At 42.9% G+C, this 19,056-nt stretch overlaps 2 protein-coding genes across 2 annotated transcripts in view; one reads left to right on the forward strand and one right to left on the reverse strand.

Annotated features, from left to right (window-relative positions):
• The window catches only part of LOC117533364 (glutamate receptor ionotropic, delta-1-like), a 99,140-nt gene that overhangs the window by 35,603 nt on the left and 44,481 nt on the right, over positions 1–19,056 (reverse strand). The window lies entirely within an intron of this gene.
• LOC117533363 (stonustoxin subunit alpha-like) lies at positions 651–9,444 on the forward strand. Its single transcript, XM_034197058.1, has 4 exons — positions 651–1,046; positions 1,256–1,355; positions 7,236–8,678; positions 8,774–9,444. The coding sequence occupies exons 2-4, from the start codon at positions 1,265–1,267 to the stop codon at positions 9,316–9,318; spliced, it is 2,079 nt and encodes a 692-aa protein (XP_034052949.1). The 5' UTR covers positions 651–1,046; positions 1,256–1,264; the 3' UTR covers positions 9,319–9,444.

Raw genomic sequence — 19,056 nt, forward strand, 5'->3', positions numbered from 1 at the left:
GTTGCTTTATGCTTTATGAACGTGGACAACAGAGAAACAGATTCTTCAGGACCAAAGCTGGAATTGAAATAAAAAGGAAAGTGAAACTTCTGCTCGTCCCCCTCTCCCTCCGGTCCACATTAATACAAATGATCCCAATACGTATGATTGATGAAAAGATCTTAAATCAATACAGATGTATTTATTATAAACGTTAGTCCTTAACATCTATCTCTGTGTATATCACCATTCAAACATCTTTTAAAAGTTGAACAAACCCCACAGCTCAGTAAAGACTGTGAGATGTTGACTTTATTTGATCATTTCAGTAAAAACTAACGTTCATATTTCTCTCTTTGATTATAATACTGATGAACGTTCAGAACAAAGCACTTTGGCAACTTACCACATACGTTTTAAAAAGCTTAATAAGCACCGTAACTTTCATGATATCATTTCTCCGTCATAATCGGTTGTTTCCGTGAACGGCCGACTGTTGAGTGACGGCAAATGCTGCGGCTGCAATGCATTGTGGGGCAGCATTTTCTCCTCTCCTCTCGGTTAGGGAGGTCCAGTGGTTCCTAAGCTAAAGGAGGTTATAAAGGAAGTTTGAAACCTCCTTTCCTTTCATCTAGAGAATCAGCACTTATCATGGCTGCCACTGAGGGACTTCCGGGTCATTTCACTCCGTTAGGAAGGTTCCTAAGCTAAATGGACTATTGGAACGCAACCCTGGTTCTGGGCACGTTCAGGAGCAGTTGATCAGCTGACCTGAGAGGGCGGTTGGGCGTGTTGACTATCAATCAGTGTCAGGGAGTGTCTCTGCATTCCTAGGTACAAGGGACATTTAGTTGTTCTGTTTATCACATCAGGAATGTGTTTTCTTGCCAAGGCCTGTCACAATAAGAACAGTTTTGGCAGGTGTGTTCAGGTGTGTGACAGGAGCTCAGGGGAGGAGAGTATCTGACAGAATATAAGTCACCTCACAACACCACATTCCTGCAGACTTGAAGCTCCCGCTGGAAGTCAGAAGACCCTCACACAACTCTGCTGATCTACACAACCAGGTGAGGACTAACAGACTATATATATAGATTTATAATAAAAACTTTACTTTTCTGTGTAAAACAGCAGCTGGATTAGTGTCTGCAGGGAAATACTGCATTACTAAGCACAGTTGAGAGTCAGACTCCAAGTGTTATTAACTCTCAACACTCCTACTCCTTAACAGACGTTTAAATCAGTTTCTGAAGTCTGTGTTGTTTCTTCTCAACAGGTTGGAGAAATGGCCTCAGATCACATTGAAGTTGCTGCTCTGGGACGACCTTTCACCCTAGGGATGCTCTATGATGCCCGGAGAGATACATTGATTCCAGGTAAGACTTCACTTTGTCACAAAACTTTCATCATTTTGTTGTCATGCCATTTTAAATGTTGTGTGTTATGAGAGTTGTTTATTTTCTCTCTTTGTCGTGCATCTGTGTATATCTGGATATGTTTCACTGCTTTTGTCAGTAGATTGTATTTTCTATGCATTTGATCTTAAATCTGTGTTTTTAGCTATTGCCTGCCCAGGGACAATTATGCCTTTCTGACTGACCGTAGAACAAACAAGAATTAAGGATATATCTGAGCATTTTTAACATCTGACCAAAAGGGATTTTTTTTCTGATTAATCTTTTTTCAATAGGAATTCAGAGAAAAAAGTCAGGCTTCTGATGCTATCAGATTTTTGAACTTTTTTTTTTAATTAAGTGTTCTAAATTTAAAGAATGCTTGAAAGGATTAGGGATTGGGATTTGTTTTTCTTTCTCAGAAGATCTTTAAACTCAGAACAAAAAAGAAACATCACTTTTGGTTAGATCTCCTCTGAGGAGGACTCTTCAGGATTCTGATTTTTTTCCTCAGAATTCAGATTTTAAAGAATGCTAGAGTACGGAAGAGTGTGAAACGTTTTTTGAGATCTGACCAAAAGTGCGTTTGTTTTGGGTTCTGTGGTTAAACTAAGAATTTTAAGAAAAAAGTCAGGTTACTGAGATTTTCCGATTATTCTCTGAATAACTTTAATCTCAGCACGAAAAAAGAAATCGATCCGTACTCTAGAATTATTTAGTTTTAGAATACTGACCTTACATTCAGAATTATAAGAAGAAAAAAAAAATGTTTTTATTTTTCTTAGAATAACTTTAATCTTAGAACTCAAATAAAAACTCAGAATTATTTCTCAGAAGTCTGAATTTATTTCACACACACATACTCTGCTTATTAAAACCTCTCACATGATAGGAAGGTGCAACCTGAACAACTTTGAAATTATATGTTTTATGTGAATTTATCAATGCTGTCAAAATTATCGCGTTAACGGCGGTAATTCATTTTTTGAATTAACTGCGTTAAAAATATTTAACGCATAACGCATGTGCAGAATGGCCCGCCCCATACATCCCACCAGTGGCAGCGCCAGGGTATGGCTGGGGTAGGCTACAGCCATACCAAGAAATGGCTTAGCCCCACCATGAAAAATGATGTTAAAGTCAGCTAAATAAAGTCTGCCAACTCGCGGAGTAAATTGCACAGACAGCACTTAGTAAGATTGATTTCAGCCACTTGTCTGGAAATACCAAAGACCAGAAACGGTTTTGAAAACTTTTGTCACGTAGTGATCGTCTTCTCAATAGAACATCTTTGATAATGTCTTCTGGCCAATCAGAATCAAGATAACGGCGTGGTGTTGTTGCAGGAAGACCCGACGGAGAATACTTTTGCTGCATCTCTATATACATCGATACAACATTACGTGTTGATAGAAATCAACACGTAATGAAATAAGACCCCACGGTTTGATGATTGATAGGTGTGTGGGATGTCTTTCATTTTGACACACAGAACAATGTTATAATAAACATACATACTTTATGTTAAATGGATATATCCGCCTTCTTTCATTTATCTTTCCCACAACAATATACATCAAGAAATGGCATATTTTGGACATAGTTCGAATGGTGATTAATCTGATTAATTAATTTTTAAGCTGTGATTAATCTGATTAAAAATTGTAATCGTTTGACAGCCCTAATATTTCTGCATGTTTTTTTAACCCTAACCCTAGAATTTATATAAACAAAAGTGTTTGCGCTGAACTGATCCGAAAAATGTATGCTTTCATGCTTATTTTACATTAAATTACATTACATTGCATTTAGCTGACGCTTTTATCCAAAGCGACTTACAATAAGTGCGTTCGACCAATAAAATACAAACTTGAAGAAAACAGAATCATATAAGTACATCAGGTTTCATAGAGCAAAAACATTTCAAGTGCTACTCAACTGGCTTTAGATAAGCCAGTCCTTTATTAGTATATAAGTGCTTTGTTAATAAATCTATCGCTCGAAGTGGAGTCGAAAGAGATGAGTTTTCAGTCTGGAAGGTGTGCAAGCTATCTGCTGTCCTGATGTCAATGGGGAGCTCATTCCACCATCTTGGAGCCAGGATAGCAAACCCACGTGTTTCTGCTGATGGGAACTTGGGTCCCCCTCGCAGCGAGGGTGCAGCGAGCCGTTTGGCTGATGCAGAGCGGAGTGCACATGCTGGGGTGTACGGTTTAACCATGTCCTGGATGTACGAAGGGCCAGATCCATTCGCAGCATGGTAAGCAAGTACCAGTGTCTTGAAGTGGATTCTAGCAGTTACCGGAAGCCAGTGAAGGGAGCGGAGGAGCGGAGTGGTGTGGGAACATTTAGGAAGGTTGAAGACCAGACAAGCCGCTGCATTCTGGATGAGCTGCAGAGGTCGGATGGCACATGCAGGTAGACCAGCCAGGAGGGAGTTGCAGTAGTCTAGGCGTGAGATGACGAGAGCCTGGACCAGAACCTGAGTGGCTTTCTGGGTCAGCTGGGGACGTATCCTCCTGATGTTGTAAAGCGTGTATCTGCAGCAACGGGTTGTAGCAGCGATGTTTGCAGTGAAGGACAGGTTGTTATCTAGGGTCACACCCAGATTCCTTGCAGTCTGAGTCGGGGAAACAACAGAGGTGTCGATGTTGATTGTTAGGTCAAGAGTGGGACAATCTTTTCCCGGAAGGAAAAGCACTTCAGTCTTGTCAAGGTTGAGCTTGAGGTGATGAGCAGACATCCACTGAGAGATGTCAGCTAGACAAGCAGAGATGCGTGCGACGACCTGGGTCTCTGAGCGGGGAAAGGACAGAATTAATTGGGTGTCGTCATCGTAGCAGTGGTAAGAAAAACCATGCGGGCTAATGACTGATCCGAGCGAGTTTGTGTACAAGGAGAAGAGGAGGGGACCAAGAACAGAGCCCTGAGGGACCCCTGTAGTTAATTGACAAGGGTCAGACTCGGACCCACTCCAAGTCACTCTGTAGGTACGGTCTTTGAGGTATGAGGTGAGGAGGGAAAGTGCAGAGCCTGAAACTCCAAGTTCTTGGAGAGTGCGAAGGAAGATCTGATGATTCACCGTGTCGAATGCAGCAGACAGGTCCAACAGGATGATGACAGAGGAGAGGGATGCAGTTTTGGCAGTGTGCAGTTCCTCCGTGACAGCAATGAGAGCAGTTTCTGTGGAGCGACCTGCCTTGAAACCAGACTGGTGCGGATCCAGAAGGTTGTTCTGATTGAGATAACAGGAGAGTTGTTTAAAGACAGCGCGTTCAAGTGATTTAGACAGGAACGGGAGGAGAGAGACAGGCCTGTAGTTTATAACATCAGACGGGTTGAGAGTGGGTTTCTTTAGGAGAGGGTTTACTCTTGCCTCCTTGAGACTGTTTGGAAAGTGACCAGAAGTTAGAGAAGTGTTGATGAAATGGGTGAGAAACGGTAGAATATCAGGAGCGATAGTCTGAAGGAGGTTTGAAGGGATAGGGTCCAGAGGACAGGTGGTAGGGCGGGCCGAGGTAATGAGGGTAAGAACCTCACTTGGAGAGAGAGGGGAAAAGGAGGTCAGTGTGTTGGTGGAAGGAAGGTCTGGTGACCCAGCGGTGAGTAGAGGTGAGTCAGAAAAAGAAGAGCGAATATCATCAACCTTTTTTTCAAAGTGGGTAACAAAGTCGCTTGACAGAAGTGAGGAGGGGGAGGGGCTTTGGGAGGGTCCAAGAGGGTGGAGAAGATGGAAAATAGTTTTTTAGGATTGGAATAGGAAGATTGGATCTTATCTTGAAAGAAAGTGCTTTTTGCCTGAGAGATCGAAGCAGAGAAAGAGGAGAGGAGAGCCTGATAGGTTAGGAGGTCGTCACGGTGTTTGGATTTCCACCGTTTCCGCTCCGCTGTCCGAAGGACGGTTCTATTAGCACGCAGTGCATCATTTAGCCAGGGAGCAGGAGGGGACTGACGAGCCTGCCGAGATGTGAGAGGACAGAGAGAGTCCAGAGAGGATGAGAGAGTAGAGAGGAGAGTTTCTGCAGCAGAGTTTGGAGGTAGGAGTTGGAACGAGTCAGAGGAAGGGAGGGCTGAGAGCACCGATGAGGCAAAGGTAGAGGGGGAGAGGGAGCGAAGGTTACGGCGGACAGGTGCAGGATGAGAAGAGATTAGTTTGTTATGTTTGGAAAGGGGTAGAGAGAATGAAATGAAGAAGTGATCGGATGTGTGGAGCGGGTTTACAGAGAGGTTAGAAGTAGCGCAGTTCCTTGAGAATATGAGATCAAGGACATTGCCAGCTTTATGAGTCGGTGGGGACGGAGACAGTGAGAAAGCAAAGGCGGTTAACAGAGATGTTAGTTCGTCTATCTTCCCTGTCTGGAGGTTGAAGTCTCCGAGAAGTACAGCGGGAGGGCCAGTTTCAGGGATGAGTGAGAGGAGATTATCTAATTCCTCCAAGAAGTCCCCCAAGGCGCCTGGTGGACGGTAGAGAACAACAATGGTTAATTGTATAGGATGGGTTACTGTGACGGCATGGAATTCAAAGGTGGAAGGAGTGAAGTTAGGTAGCTTGAAGAGGGAAAAGCTCCATTTTGGAGAGAGCAGGAGACCAGTGCCACCTCCTCTGCCAGTGGGTCTGGGTGTATGGGAGAAGGAATATGCAGTGGAGAGAGCTGCTGGGGTGGATGTGTTGGATGGAGTAATCCAGGTCTCAGTGAGAGCAAGGAAATCCAGAGACTGCAGGGAGGCGTAGCCAGAGATGAAGTCAGCCTTAGGAACAGCTGACTGGCAGTTCCACAGGCCACCTGAAACTAGATGTTGGATCTCAGTGGAGCATGTGGGATAGACGAGAGCAGGCCGGTTATATCGATTAGGAGATACACGGGGCCAGTGATAATTGAGAGAAGACACATAAACAGGAATGAAGAAAATACACATGATTATAGCATGAGGGGCTAAACAACCAAATAAAATAAATCACCAGCGATACTTAGCTCAATCAAAGTAGGATTTGCCTCCTCTTTGCCTCCCTCGTGACTCCCGCAGGACTCCAATGTCTTCGTCAGTCTTACTCCCGCAGGACTCTAATGTCTTAGCCTGTCTGACGCTGAAGCTGACGCTCCAGGAAAGAGCTACCTAAAATGGACACCTGATTGCTGAGTTCTCACAGCTGTGGGGCCACGCCCCTTTAATTAGTTAACTCTCTGCAGCTGGTGGCCCTTTAAAGGAAATCTAGACTGGCTTCCTCCTGACTTGTTATTGTCTTTTAAGTGGCCCAATGGTTTTACAATTACATTAAACCCTAAGTTATAAAGTTATGAGTTTAACCCTTAATACAGTTACACCTACTCAATAAAGCTCTTAGTATTCTACAAATGTTTAAATCAAAGTTAACCCTAGCAGTCAGTTAGTTCACTTTTAAGGTTTCCGTCAAATGACTTGTCCCAAGTTTCTCCCTGACAGATACTGTAGCGGTTTTGAGTTTTGAAATCACAATTCCAGTCAGATCAACTACAGAGCATTGATACAGAGTACACACACACACACACACACACACACACACCACACACACACACACACACACACACACACACACACACACACACACACACACACACACACTGAAACAGAGAAATCTAAAAACAGAATGTTACTCACACAATTCTAGAAGTCTCCAGTTGTTATCCTGTCAAAATCGAGTTGCACACTTTGTCTATGTCTTTGTTTATGTTTATTTAGGTCTCACAATATGGAATGCTGAAACTCTAAAAGTAGAACAACAAACTCAGGCCGGCAGTACTTTTGAGATTTCTGCATCACTCCTTTTTGAACTGACCTGAAAAACATGTGCTTTCATGTTTATTTATGTCTTTGTTTATTTAGGTTTCAAATTATGGAATGCTGAAACTCCAAAAACAACCCCTCAGCACAGCAGTTATTTTGAAATGTCTGCATCTGACCCCATTAAATCAAAGACCACTCTGATGGACATTGATGCTTCTCTGGAGCTCAGTTTCCTGTGTGGACTGATAGAAGTTGGAGGATCTGCTGAATATCTGAATGATGAGAAGAAATTCCAGAATCAGAGCAGAGTGACGTTTCAGTACAAAGCTACCACCAAGTTCAAACAGTTGTCAATTGATCATGTGACCCTGGACACCAAACAGATGGAGGTTATTGAGAAGGGCTTGGCCACTCATGTAGTCACAGGCATCCTGTATGGGGCAAATGCTTTCTTTGTGTTTGACAGTGAGAAGTTAGAAGCCAGCGAGGTTAAGAAGATAGAGGGCAGCATGGAAGCTGTGATAAAGAAGATTCCTACTTTAAATATTGAGGGAAGTGTTGGCATCGAGCTGACTGATGAAGAGAAAGCCCTGACTGAGAAATTATCCTGCAAATTCTATGGAGACTTCATTCTTGAAAGCAACCCAGCAACATTTCAAGATGCAATGAAGACCTATGTAGAACTTCCACATCTACTGGGAACAAAGGGAGAGAAAGCTGTGCCAGTGAAGGTCTGGCTGATGCCACTGAAACGGTTTGAACCTGCAGCTAGTGGGGTGAGGACAGATATCGGCATCGAGTTAGTGAGGAAGGCGCAGAAAGCTCTGGAGGAGTTAAGGGGGACAAACATGAGATGCAACGATTCTCTGGAAGACAAAGTGGTAGAGAGTTTCCCCGTGCTTCAGGAAGAGTTGAGCACTTTCCTCAAACTGTGTGGTTATTATAAAACCAACCTCCAGCAAGCCATGGCAGAGAAACTTCCCTCCATCCGTGAAGGAAAGGAAGATGAGAGCTCACTGGAAAAAGTCTTTGAAGACGGGCACAAGTCACCCTTCAAACATGAAAAACTAACCAAGTGGCTGAGTAACAAAGAGAGAGAAATCAACATCATCAAGTCCTTTGTCGACACCATGGAGGGAGTAAAGATCGTCCTGAACCAGAACGAGCTGGACAGAGAGGTCCTTGCTTCAGGTGTAGATGATGTTCTGTGCTTTGTTTTCACCTCCATGCTAAAGGGTGATATCTACCTTGATGAGATGGCTGACTTCTTGAAATCAACCAAGTTTCGAAGTACCCATGAAGAAAAGTGGTACTACTCCGAAGAACTTCTGAACACAATGAGAGAAAAAGCCATATTTCTCCAGGGTGCTTCCAAAGGGCTGAAGAACAACAGCAAATTCCGTTTCCTCATAACGGCCAAAACCAATCCCAAATACAAAGGAGCAAGCATCTACCACTACAAGAAAGGCCAACTGGTCACTGAAGATTTTCAAAAGCCTTCTTCTGTGGAGACCATCAAACACAAGAGAGATCTGATCTGGTGTAAGTCAGGCTTTTTTAAGTCAAAAATATGAGTTCTCCAGCAGTTTGACCATCAAAGTTACTGATAAGATACTTTGTTATGTTTTCTCCATCAGATGCCTGTGATCTCCACCTGGACCCAAACACTGCCAACAACCTTCTCACTCTGTCTGACGGAAACAAAAAGGCAACACGTGGAGCATCGCAGAATTATCCTCCTCATTCAGAGAGGTTCGGAAAATGCCCACAGGTGTTGTGCAAAGAGGAGTTATCTGGGTGCCATTACTGGGAGGTCGAGTGGAGCACCGATGGCAAGCAGTCTGTTTATGCTGCTGTTGCATACAAGATAGTTCAAAGAAAAAGCAGAAAGTTTGGGTATGATTCAAAATCCTGGTGTTTTGGCAAAGGTTTGTCGTTATTCGACCACTCTCTTAGGGCATACCATGCCGATAAGAAGGTGTGGGAAGCACCCCATCGTGGCGTCAGGAGAATCGGGGTGTATCTGGACTGGCCTGCTGGCACTTTGTCCTTCTACAGAGTCTCCTCTAACACACTGAGTCACCTGTACACCTTTCACACCACATTCAAGGAGCCTCTTCTCCCAGGCCTCTGGGCTCATTTTGATTCCAACTATGCCTACCTGTGTCCAGTTGAATTGTAAATGAACTGGATTTATACAGCGCCTTTCCAGTCTTTACGACCCATCAAAGCGCTTTTACATTGGCAGCCATTCACACACATTCATAGAGGCAGAGCCGGTCACACACCTGCTCATAGCCTAACGTTCACACACATCTACACACAGTCGGCCATTCTTGGTCTGCCTAAAGTTTAAATGAAAACCTATAATATCCCAATTTAACTTTAACGTGCTACTCAAAATTAAAAATGCATTCAAACCCAGAGGGACGGGGAATGTTTTATTATTGCTTTCAACAATTGAGCTTTCTTTCATGAAGTATTCTGGGGAGTGGTCTTCACTGTACTCTAGTTAGAGTTCCCATTCATTAACATTGTGTGCAGTTATTGTCTGGTATGAAGCGGGTAAACCTGTTGAACACCTGAGAGGTCAACATGTCCCAACTCCTCCCACTAAGGCAATGATGAAGAACTCTTAGCTTCTTGGTCGCTCTAAAGCAGGGGTCGGCAACAGGCGGACCGCGGTCTGGATCCGGACCCAGACGCCGACCTATACCGACCCGGAGCTATAATCAATACATTAATAGGGGATTTGTCGGCGCCTCCCGCTTTTTTAACGCTGATTTGGGTGACTTGCGTAATTCGTGGAGAACCGAAGAGTTTTCGTTTTGGGGGTGGGGGGGAGGGAGTCCGTCCGTCAGTCCGACTGACGGACAACTTCTCACTTCAAAAAAGAAGAAGAAATCTAGACCGCAAAAATAATTAAACAAGCGAGTACCTGTTTTTCCTGGCCAAGGACAGGTTCCTTGAACACAACACGAGCGTAACGTGTCTTCACGTGGTATATGTCTCGTCTGAAAGGAGTGCTGACAGAGAGCACCGGAACGCCGCTCCAGCCCTTAACATATTGCAATACCCATAAGGAGCCGTACACATGCCGCAGTGTTTGCGTGGCTGTGTCTTTAGTTGTAAGCACAGTGGCGATCTGTTGTTATTAGCATCTGGTTAGCTAGCTATGCTAACGAATTTAAAGAGCTTTTCTACAACCAGGTGGAAGAGAGCTCTCTCCTGAGAGGCTCAAATAACCTCAGCTCAGTGAGGTTAAGGCAGAGATGTTCACAAGTCTTTTTTTGCAAGTCCAAGTCAAGTCTCAAGTCTTTGGTCACGAGTCCAAGTCAAGTCTCAAGTCTTTGTGGGGTGAGACTTGATCAAGTCTCAAGTCTTTGGTCACGAGTCCAAGTCAAGTCTCAAGTCTCTAAAAAATAAAAGTCTCATGTCTCTTCTGGTTGTAATAAGCCTTCTATTGTCTGCTGCTATCCAGTCTGTTAAGAATACTGCACAGCTATATCTAAGAAATTCAAAGCATGTACTGTATTATTATCACTCCTATATCTATTAGCATACAGTATCAGTACTGATTAGTTGTTATATGATCACTTTAAACAGGCTATTGCAATATGAGGACAAACATCACACTTTAGCTAAATGCAAACAACTTATAAGCAAAACACTTCAGAATCAGAATCACAAATACTTTATTAATCCCCCGCAGGGAAACTGTGTTAAAAGTACTTAAAAGAAAACATTTGTTCTTTGCAACTAAAAAACTATTGCTGCAATATTATCTGAAATATACTGAACTGGTGATATTAAAACATGACCTGTTCCAAAAGAGATATCTACCATTAACACCATTTACCAGCCAAATGCTGGTAAATCATGCAAGTGGCTGGTACTGTATGTTGCACGCACCAGCCACAAATAACAATGGCAATCTATTGAGTGGCTGGTAACATTTCAACATGAGGCTAGGCTAGCCATTTGGCCAGTGGACAAAAATGTTAAAATGTGACCTCTGCAACCGTATTGTTTAATTACACTGGGTCTCTAATGACATCTTTTAAGTCTACTATAAATAAACATATTCCTCTATCCTCTCACTCAAACCCAGTGTAATGGTAACCTGATAAACCTGTAACATTAACGTTACATGGTCAACAATAAACCAGTAACCTGCCTATAAACCGACAGATGTATTTATGTATGTAACTATGTATTTTTCTACGTTTAACGTTAGCCAGTAGATGGTGGCAGCGGAACGTAATGATTAACGTTACCGACCTTTTTTATGTCATGTCAAGAGTTGGATGTCAACGCCACTCAACGCAAACAAGTGTGACAAGCAAACATTCACTCCTCTTTTCAAATATTCAGTTACAAAGCTAGTAGCAAGCTAAGTTAACATTACATAGCTGATGCTGAGCTAAACATGTTTGCTAACCGTCCATATGCGTTAATGTGACTGACCTCTCCGGCAGTGGCGGCGCCAGAGATTTTCTCTAGGGGGTGCTGTGGGGTAGCTTGACGTTTCATAGAGGGTGCTCAAACATTAAGGGTTTCCCATTAATGCACCAGCGCTACAGTTTAATTTTATACTGCAACACTCCCCACACACACACACAGTGTACCCGCGACTGTTACAATGAAGGCTCGGTAATCAGCTCACGGCATATAGGTGTGGGTAAAGTGCTATTTTTACAAGTGGGGAGTGGACCTCACCTCCTCTAGGAGGCTCCTCACCTCCTCTAGGAGGGTCCTCACCTCCTCTAGTGGGGAAGATTTTTTTTTTAATATTGAAGTTAAAAGCATCAATCTGGTGCACTTTGAGAGCCAAAATGAAGAGATCTATGGATATACAGTATCTCTCAACATACATATGAAACAGAACTGTAAACAGATTTTCTATTTCTTTATAGATATTTTACAAATCACTCCCCTTTTAAAACAAATCATTTGAGACCCACTGAGATAACTAGACTAAAGTTAACTAAACACTGAGAGTCCTTTACTTCACCTGAGCTGAGGTTATCTGAGACTCTCAGTCTGACAGGAGAGAGTTCTCCCTCCACCTTGTTGTTGAAAAAGCTCCTTATATCCGTTAGCTTGGCTAGCTAGCACCAGATGCTAACCACAACGATCTCCGGTAGATACCCACCGGTGCGCTCTCTCTCTCGCTCGCTTGCGCACGCACACAAAATGGCTCGTGCCACACACACACAGAGCAGATCTTGAATGAAACAGACCCAGAAGGCCTATTATGTGCAGAATCCCTCTCGCTTTTAGGTGGTTTTGATTGAGTGTCCACACGTGGACGTTTAAGGACTAAAAAACGATCCATTTGTCACTTTGCTGTTAGCAAATAATTTGGGGCTCCAGCTAACAGGAAGTCACTCAAGTGTCACAAAGTAATTTACCCTATGGGTAGGTCAAAAATCGAATGGGTGCTGGCCATTGGCCTAATCATATCACCTGTGTTGGCTTTATGTTTTTGGTCAAACATTTATTTGTTTCACATTTGCATTGATGTAATCAATACTTTTTCTGATTTAATTTAATAAAAATAATAATAATTTTCGAAAAAAAACCAAAAAAACACATATTTATTGGGGGTGCTTAGGGGGTGCTTTGGCAATCCTGGGGGGTGCTTCAGCACCCCCTAGCTCCCCCCTGGCGCCGCCCCTGCTCTCCGGGTGAGTTTTCAAGTGCCTGATGAAATTTGACGTTGTTGCACCAGCATCCTTGATTTTAATATTGCAGACTTTGCAGTGTGCGCTCCTTTTGTTGGTGCCGCCGGCGTTTTTGTTAGAAGTTTTTATAGTTGAACCTAATTACAAGCGGTACAGCTGCAGATGTGCCGCCGGTCGCCATGGTGTTACCATGATGTTAATGTTAAAGGTGGGGTAGGTACGTTTGAGAAACCGGCTCGAGATACACTTTTTGTTATATTCCATGGAATGCTCTTAACATCCCGATAGCCGGCCCGGCTAAAGTAACTGGATGGCCTACCTGCCTGTCAGCCTTCCATCGGGGCACAAACTTATCTCGTGCCCTCATTGGTCATGTGCTCGTTCGTGTGTGCTGGAGGAGGGGCTCTGTGAGGAAGTGGCAGATTTTCTCCGGTTGTGTATTTTCAGATTCTAGCGATCTCGAGCCGGTTTCTCAAATGTACCTACCCCACCTTTAATACGCCAAAAATAGAAAACACAATGATTGTTCACGAGTCCCAAAACACGATTCCAAGTCGAGTCCGAAGTCTTTTGAGCAGGAGTCCAAGTCAAGTCTGAAGTCTCTGTGTGTGCGACTTAAGTGCGACTCGAGTCCGAGTCTCAGACTCGAGTCCCCATCTCTGGGTTAAGGCACACCTTGATATGATCATTATAGTTATTAATGAGACTAAATGAAAAACAGGTATAAAATACTATATGACAGTAACAAAAAAGTTGTTAAAAATAACAAGAATAGAGTTTAAAAGGGGAGTGATTTGTAAAATATCCAAAAAGAAAAATATGCTTACAGTTCTGTTTCATATGGGTGTTGAGAGATGTATCCACAGATCTCCTCATGTTGCTCTCAAAGTGCACCAGATTGATGCTTTTAACTTCAATATTTAAAAAAAATCTTCCCAGGGGAGCATGCCCCCGGACCCCCCTAGAGGAGGTTAGGTCCTCCCCACTTAAATCATGTTCACATGGATAGGATACTAAATACATTTGCACACATCTTGTGTCCATATCTTTCTGTGTGGTGGTCACGCCACACCGTGCACGTGCATGCATGCGTGAGTCATGGTGAGATATCTGGATTCAGAGGTTGCTTTTTCTTTGCACAGCATGAAAGAAAGGCCAAATGAATGGGCTGTGATTTTAGTTTTTTTAAGCAAAGGTTGAGTTCAATCATTTGTACGACCCTTGGAGGATGTTGTAAACATTGAAAGGAAAAAGGTGCCCCACCCCTGCTGTAAATAATAATAAAAACCCTTGATGTATAACTTAACATCTCTGTCTGCTATTGATCTGAGTATATTATAAAGAACAGTTCATTGAAGCATTATAGCACAGGCCTTTGTCAGATGGTATTACGCTGTTTTTTTCTGCTTCGAATAGTTCTCTCTTTTTTCACCATACCTGTGTTTGCATCACTGAAACCAATGAGCTAACCGAGGCTAACCAATGAGCTAACCGAGGCTAACCAATGAGCTAACCGAGGCTAACCAATGAGCTAACCGAGGCTAACCAATGAGCTAACCGAGGCTAACCAATGAGCACCTGCATGTGTGTGAGAATGGCCCTGACACCATTTCAGCCCAGATTTACAAACTCCAGCTCAACTCTCACACTGAACAGAACAAAGTGAGAGAGGGACTGCAATATAATAAGGAAAGAAAGAGAAACTTTAAAACTGTTCAGTTGTTATGATGTAAAGACTGATATTGTTCTATAATCAGCTGAAACTGTTAAGTCATGATGTGAAACGGTTAACAAAGAAAAAGGGAAACTCAAGCTGCTGCTACACTTTATTTTATTTATCTAAAATTAAACACTTTTAAGATGCACATATTTTCAAAAGCTATTTGATTTATTTTCTCTATTTTATTTGTAAATGCAGCCCGAGAGGAACATTACACATATCCACAGTATTTAAGTAATGTTAATTGACAATAAATATTGTTGTTTTTGAATTGTACTTTCTTTATTTGATTGGCAGTCAGTTGTTGATTACATGCAGACGTTGATAAAGCTACTTCAATATATATCACACTAATTCATGAAGCAACTTAGACATTTTGATGTTCCGGACCTTTGCATGGGGACATTTTCTCTAACTGGACCTCGTTGAATTTTAGTTGAAGACCCCTGCTCTAAAGTTTGAAATGGCAACCTAACATCCCATTCTAACTTTAACGTGCTCCACAGAATCAAACATTCATTCAAACCCAGAGGGACCAGAACAAACGAGGATATAAAAAAGTGACTTGTTTTCAGTGAATGTTGATTTCATCATCTTCTCAAACTGTTTAAAGTCGATGCTTTACGAACAGTTGAACAATATTTCTTCATAGGAACTTTCTATTGTAGTAACATCAGTGTGAGAAAAAGTTTTTAGAGAGTACTTGTCCATGGACAAGTGAGTTTGGCAATTTACTTGTCCGAATAAATGTTTCACTTGTCCAGAATGGACAAAAATTGGGGCCACTGGAATCTTCTTCTTCGTCATCGTATTTTACATTTTCCCACGGTTTTTACGACACCGCTAACGTAAGTGAGCGGTAAGATTGTACTGCATCACACATAGGGTTGGGTATCGTTTGGATTTTAACGATTCCGGTTCTGCTTTTCGATTCCGGTTATTTTCGGTTCTTTGAGAGGGTAAAAATAAGTCCCATGACAAACTGGGAGAAAAATATATTTATGAAAACATTAAGTCAAATCTGTATTCCTATTTACAAATCACTTCATACGGTTGAATCTCTTACGGTTATTGAATACAATTATATAAAAATAATCTCTGCATTGTTTAGTTAGTTCTAAGTGGTGCAGTTTGAGAATGTACAATTGGCCCAGTCTCCTCTGATGTTACACTGCAACCTGCCTGTGAGACAGAGTCCAACCACACATGGGCCTAATAATAATAATAATACATTATATTTATAGCCTATAGGCCTAGCGCTTTTCCACAACTCAAAGACGCTTGCACGCTTACACATGTCCTGCAATACACATGCTGCAGCTGCCCAGCTGCTCACTGTTTGCAATATATACCCTGCTTCATAAACAATACTGACATCCCTGTGCTCCTCCGAGTCTGGGGGTCCGGGGATGTGAGGACAGCGCGAGGACACAGACAGGGAGGCTGCTTCACTTCATAAAGGAAATGGCGGTCAATATTAACAACACAGGAGCTAAAACCATGGATGTATAATAAGAACTGGATACAGCGGGAGGCGGGGCCTCATTCATTCCTATGAGAGTTGCTCATTAGCGCATGATGATAAAATGGCCCAACTTTTGAGAGAGTGAAACGTCACAGATTACCCGGGAGCAAAGCAACTTTAACCAAAATGCTCGTTCACATCAAGCACGTCAATTTGCGTACACGTAACAGCACCGTGCGTTCATGACAGCATGGTAATGATTAGGGATGTCCCGATCACCTTTTTTTGCTCCCGATCCGATTCCGATCATTTGATTTTGACAATCTGCCGATACCGATTTTTCACGATCCGATCTTTATGCAATGAGAAAAAAAAGGTAACAGATAACGGCTGGTCATCCAACGCGATGAATTCAGCTATCTTGGCTGTTGTTTTTTGGCCTTTTCACTGTTCTGGGGCCGTTTCTGTTTCCTTTTCAAAGCCTCTGAAAGTGTTAGTTGTGTCAGTGCCGTTACCCGAGTGGCCGCTGTGTCCTCGCCGTGTTGTTGTTGGTGTTTGTTTCTCAGGCGGCGTGTTAGATTGGTCGTGTTGAACGTAGCTCTGTTCTTTCCACCATGCGGAACCTCCGCCTTGCAAACATTGCATCTGGCTGTTACACTGCCTTCGCTTTCAATTTTATAATACTTCCAAACTCCTGACATGTTCTCTGTCCCAACTCCCGAGTCACCAGCTGAACGTAGCCTCTCGTTAGCTGCTGCTATCAGACACTGCGCCCACTCTGTTGCTTTGAGAGAAATAAGCAACCAGGTCTGAAAACAAGCCCAAAGAAAGCAACACATACACGATGTTGTGTAATTTTAAACCAAAACTAAGGCCTCAGGATGACTTTAAGACGTGAACATGGTCATTTTAGTTTTGTAACATTAAATAAAAAAATAAAAATTATTTAAAAAATAAAAAAAAATATCCCGATCCCCGATTTCTCCCGATTCCGATCTTTTGAAAATCACGTGATCGGCTCCGATCCCCGATCACGTGATCGGATCGGGACATCTCTAGTAATGATTTGTTATTATGATGGATTTGATATTGACGAGGCGGCAGTTAGCAGCTAGCGGCTAGCTAGTCATTATGCTAATGTACACATCAATCGTTATGTACTTATATTACGCTGTAACAGGATCTAGTGATATCCAAGCAACAGCGCTTCATTTAGCATGAAAGAATGATTGCACTGTATATATATATATATATATATATATATATATATACACTTATAATAATAAGTAATATTAACTTTATGTAATACAACATTTACGGTACAAGATTTAATCATACAGCCCATGTAGTAGGTCCTCAGAGATGAGTCCATGTCAGGTCCTCAGTCATGAGTCCATGTCAGGTCCTCAGTGAAGAGTCCATGTCAGGTCCTCAGAGATGAGTCCATGTCAGGTCCTCAGAGATGAGTCCATGTCAGGTCCTCAGAGATGAGTTAGGTCCTCAGTGAAGAGTCCATGTCAGGTCCTCAGAGATGAGTCCATGTCAGGTCCTCAGAGATGAGTCCATGTCAGGTCCTCAGAGATGAGTTAGGTCCTCAGTGAAGAGTCCATGTCAGGTCCTCAGAGATGAGTCCATGTCAGGTCCTCAGAGATGAGTCCATGTCAGGTCCTCAGAGATGAGTTAGGTCCTCAGTGAAGAGTCCATGTCAGGTCCTCAGAGATGAGTCCATGTCAGGTCCTCAGTGAAGAGTCCATGTCAGGTCCTCAGAGATGAGTCCATGTCAGGTCCTCAGTGAAGAGTCCATGTCAGGTCCTCAGAGATGAGTCCATGTCAGGTCCTCAGTGAAGAGTCCATGTCAGGTCCTCAGAGATGAGTCCATGTCAGGTCCTCAGTGAAGAGTCCATGTCAGGTCCTCAGAGATGAGTCCATGTCAGGTCCTCAGTGATGAGTCCATGTCAGGACCTCAGTGATGAGTCCATGTCAGGTCCTCAGTGATGAGTCCATGTCAGGACCTCAGTGATGAGTCCATGTCAGGTCCTCAGTGATGAGTCCATGTCAGGACCTCAGTGATGAGTCCATGTCAGGACCTCAGTGATGTGGACACCGAGGAACCTGAAGCTGCTGACTCTCTCCACCGTAGTCCCATTGATGGCGATGCTGCTTCCTGTAATCCACAATCAGCTCCTTGGTTTTGCTAACTTTGAGATGGAGGTTGTTGTCCTGGCACAAAGATGTCAGGTTTTCCACCTCCTCTCTGTACGCCGTCTCGTCGCCGTCGGTGATCTGTCCAATGACGGTCGTGTCGTCAGCAAACGCCTGCTGATGTTCAGGTGTATATCAGTATGACGTGTCTCTACTTTAAAGAGTCCTCTCCTGCTGATGTTCAGGTGTATAACAGTGTGTAGTGTCTCTACTTTAAAGAGTCCTCTCCTGCTGATGTGCAGGTGTATATCAGTATGTAGTGTCTCTACTTTAAAGAGTCCTCTCCTGCTGATGTTCAGGTGTATATCAGTATGTAGTGTCTCTACTTTAAAGAGTCCTCTCCTGCTGATGTTCAGGTGTATATCAGTATGACGTGTCTCTACTTTAAAGAGTCCTCTCCTGCTGATGTTCAGGTGTATAACAGTGTGTAGTGTCTCTACTTTAAAGAGTCCTCTAAGCTTGTATCCAAAGTGACTTACAAAAGGTGCACTTAACCATAAAGACACAACCTCAGAACAGCAAGAACATTGGAGATAAATTCACTCAAACAAGGCAAACCATTGAAAGTGCTGGTGCATTAGTTTCAAATGGGCAAAGTTCCTTGAGTGCTAAACATGTTTTGTGTTGGATTTAATGGCCAAGGTACAAGAAAACAGGTGTATTTTCAGTCTGTAATGAGAGACTTCCTGGAGCTCGTAGTACTGTTTAGGAGTCAGGATAACAATAAGGCATGTTTTTATTCAGGGGAACCTGAGTTATAGCTTATCCACAGTAACAGAATCTATTTTCGAAGCAATGGGTTTTTGTTTTGGGGATTATAACTCTCTGACAAATGTGCTTCAGGTC

The sequence above is a fragment of the Gymnodraco acuticeps genome, unplaced genomic scaffold (genome assembly GCF_902827175.1).
Source record: "Gymnodraco acuticeps unplaced genomic scaffold, fGymAcu1.1, whole genome shotgun sequence".
Classification (NCBI taxonomy): Eukaryota; Metazoa; Chordata; class Actinopteri; order Perciformes; family Bathydraconidae; genus Gymnodraco; species Gymnodraco acuticeps.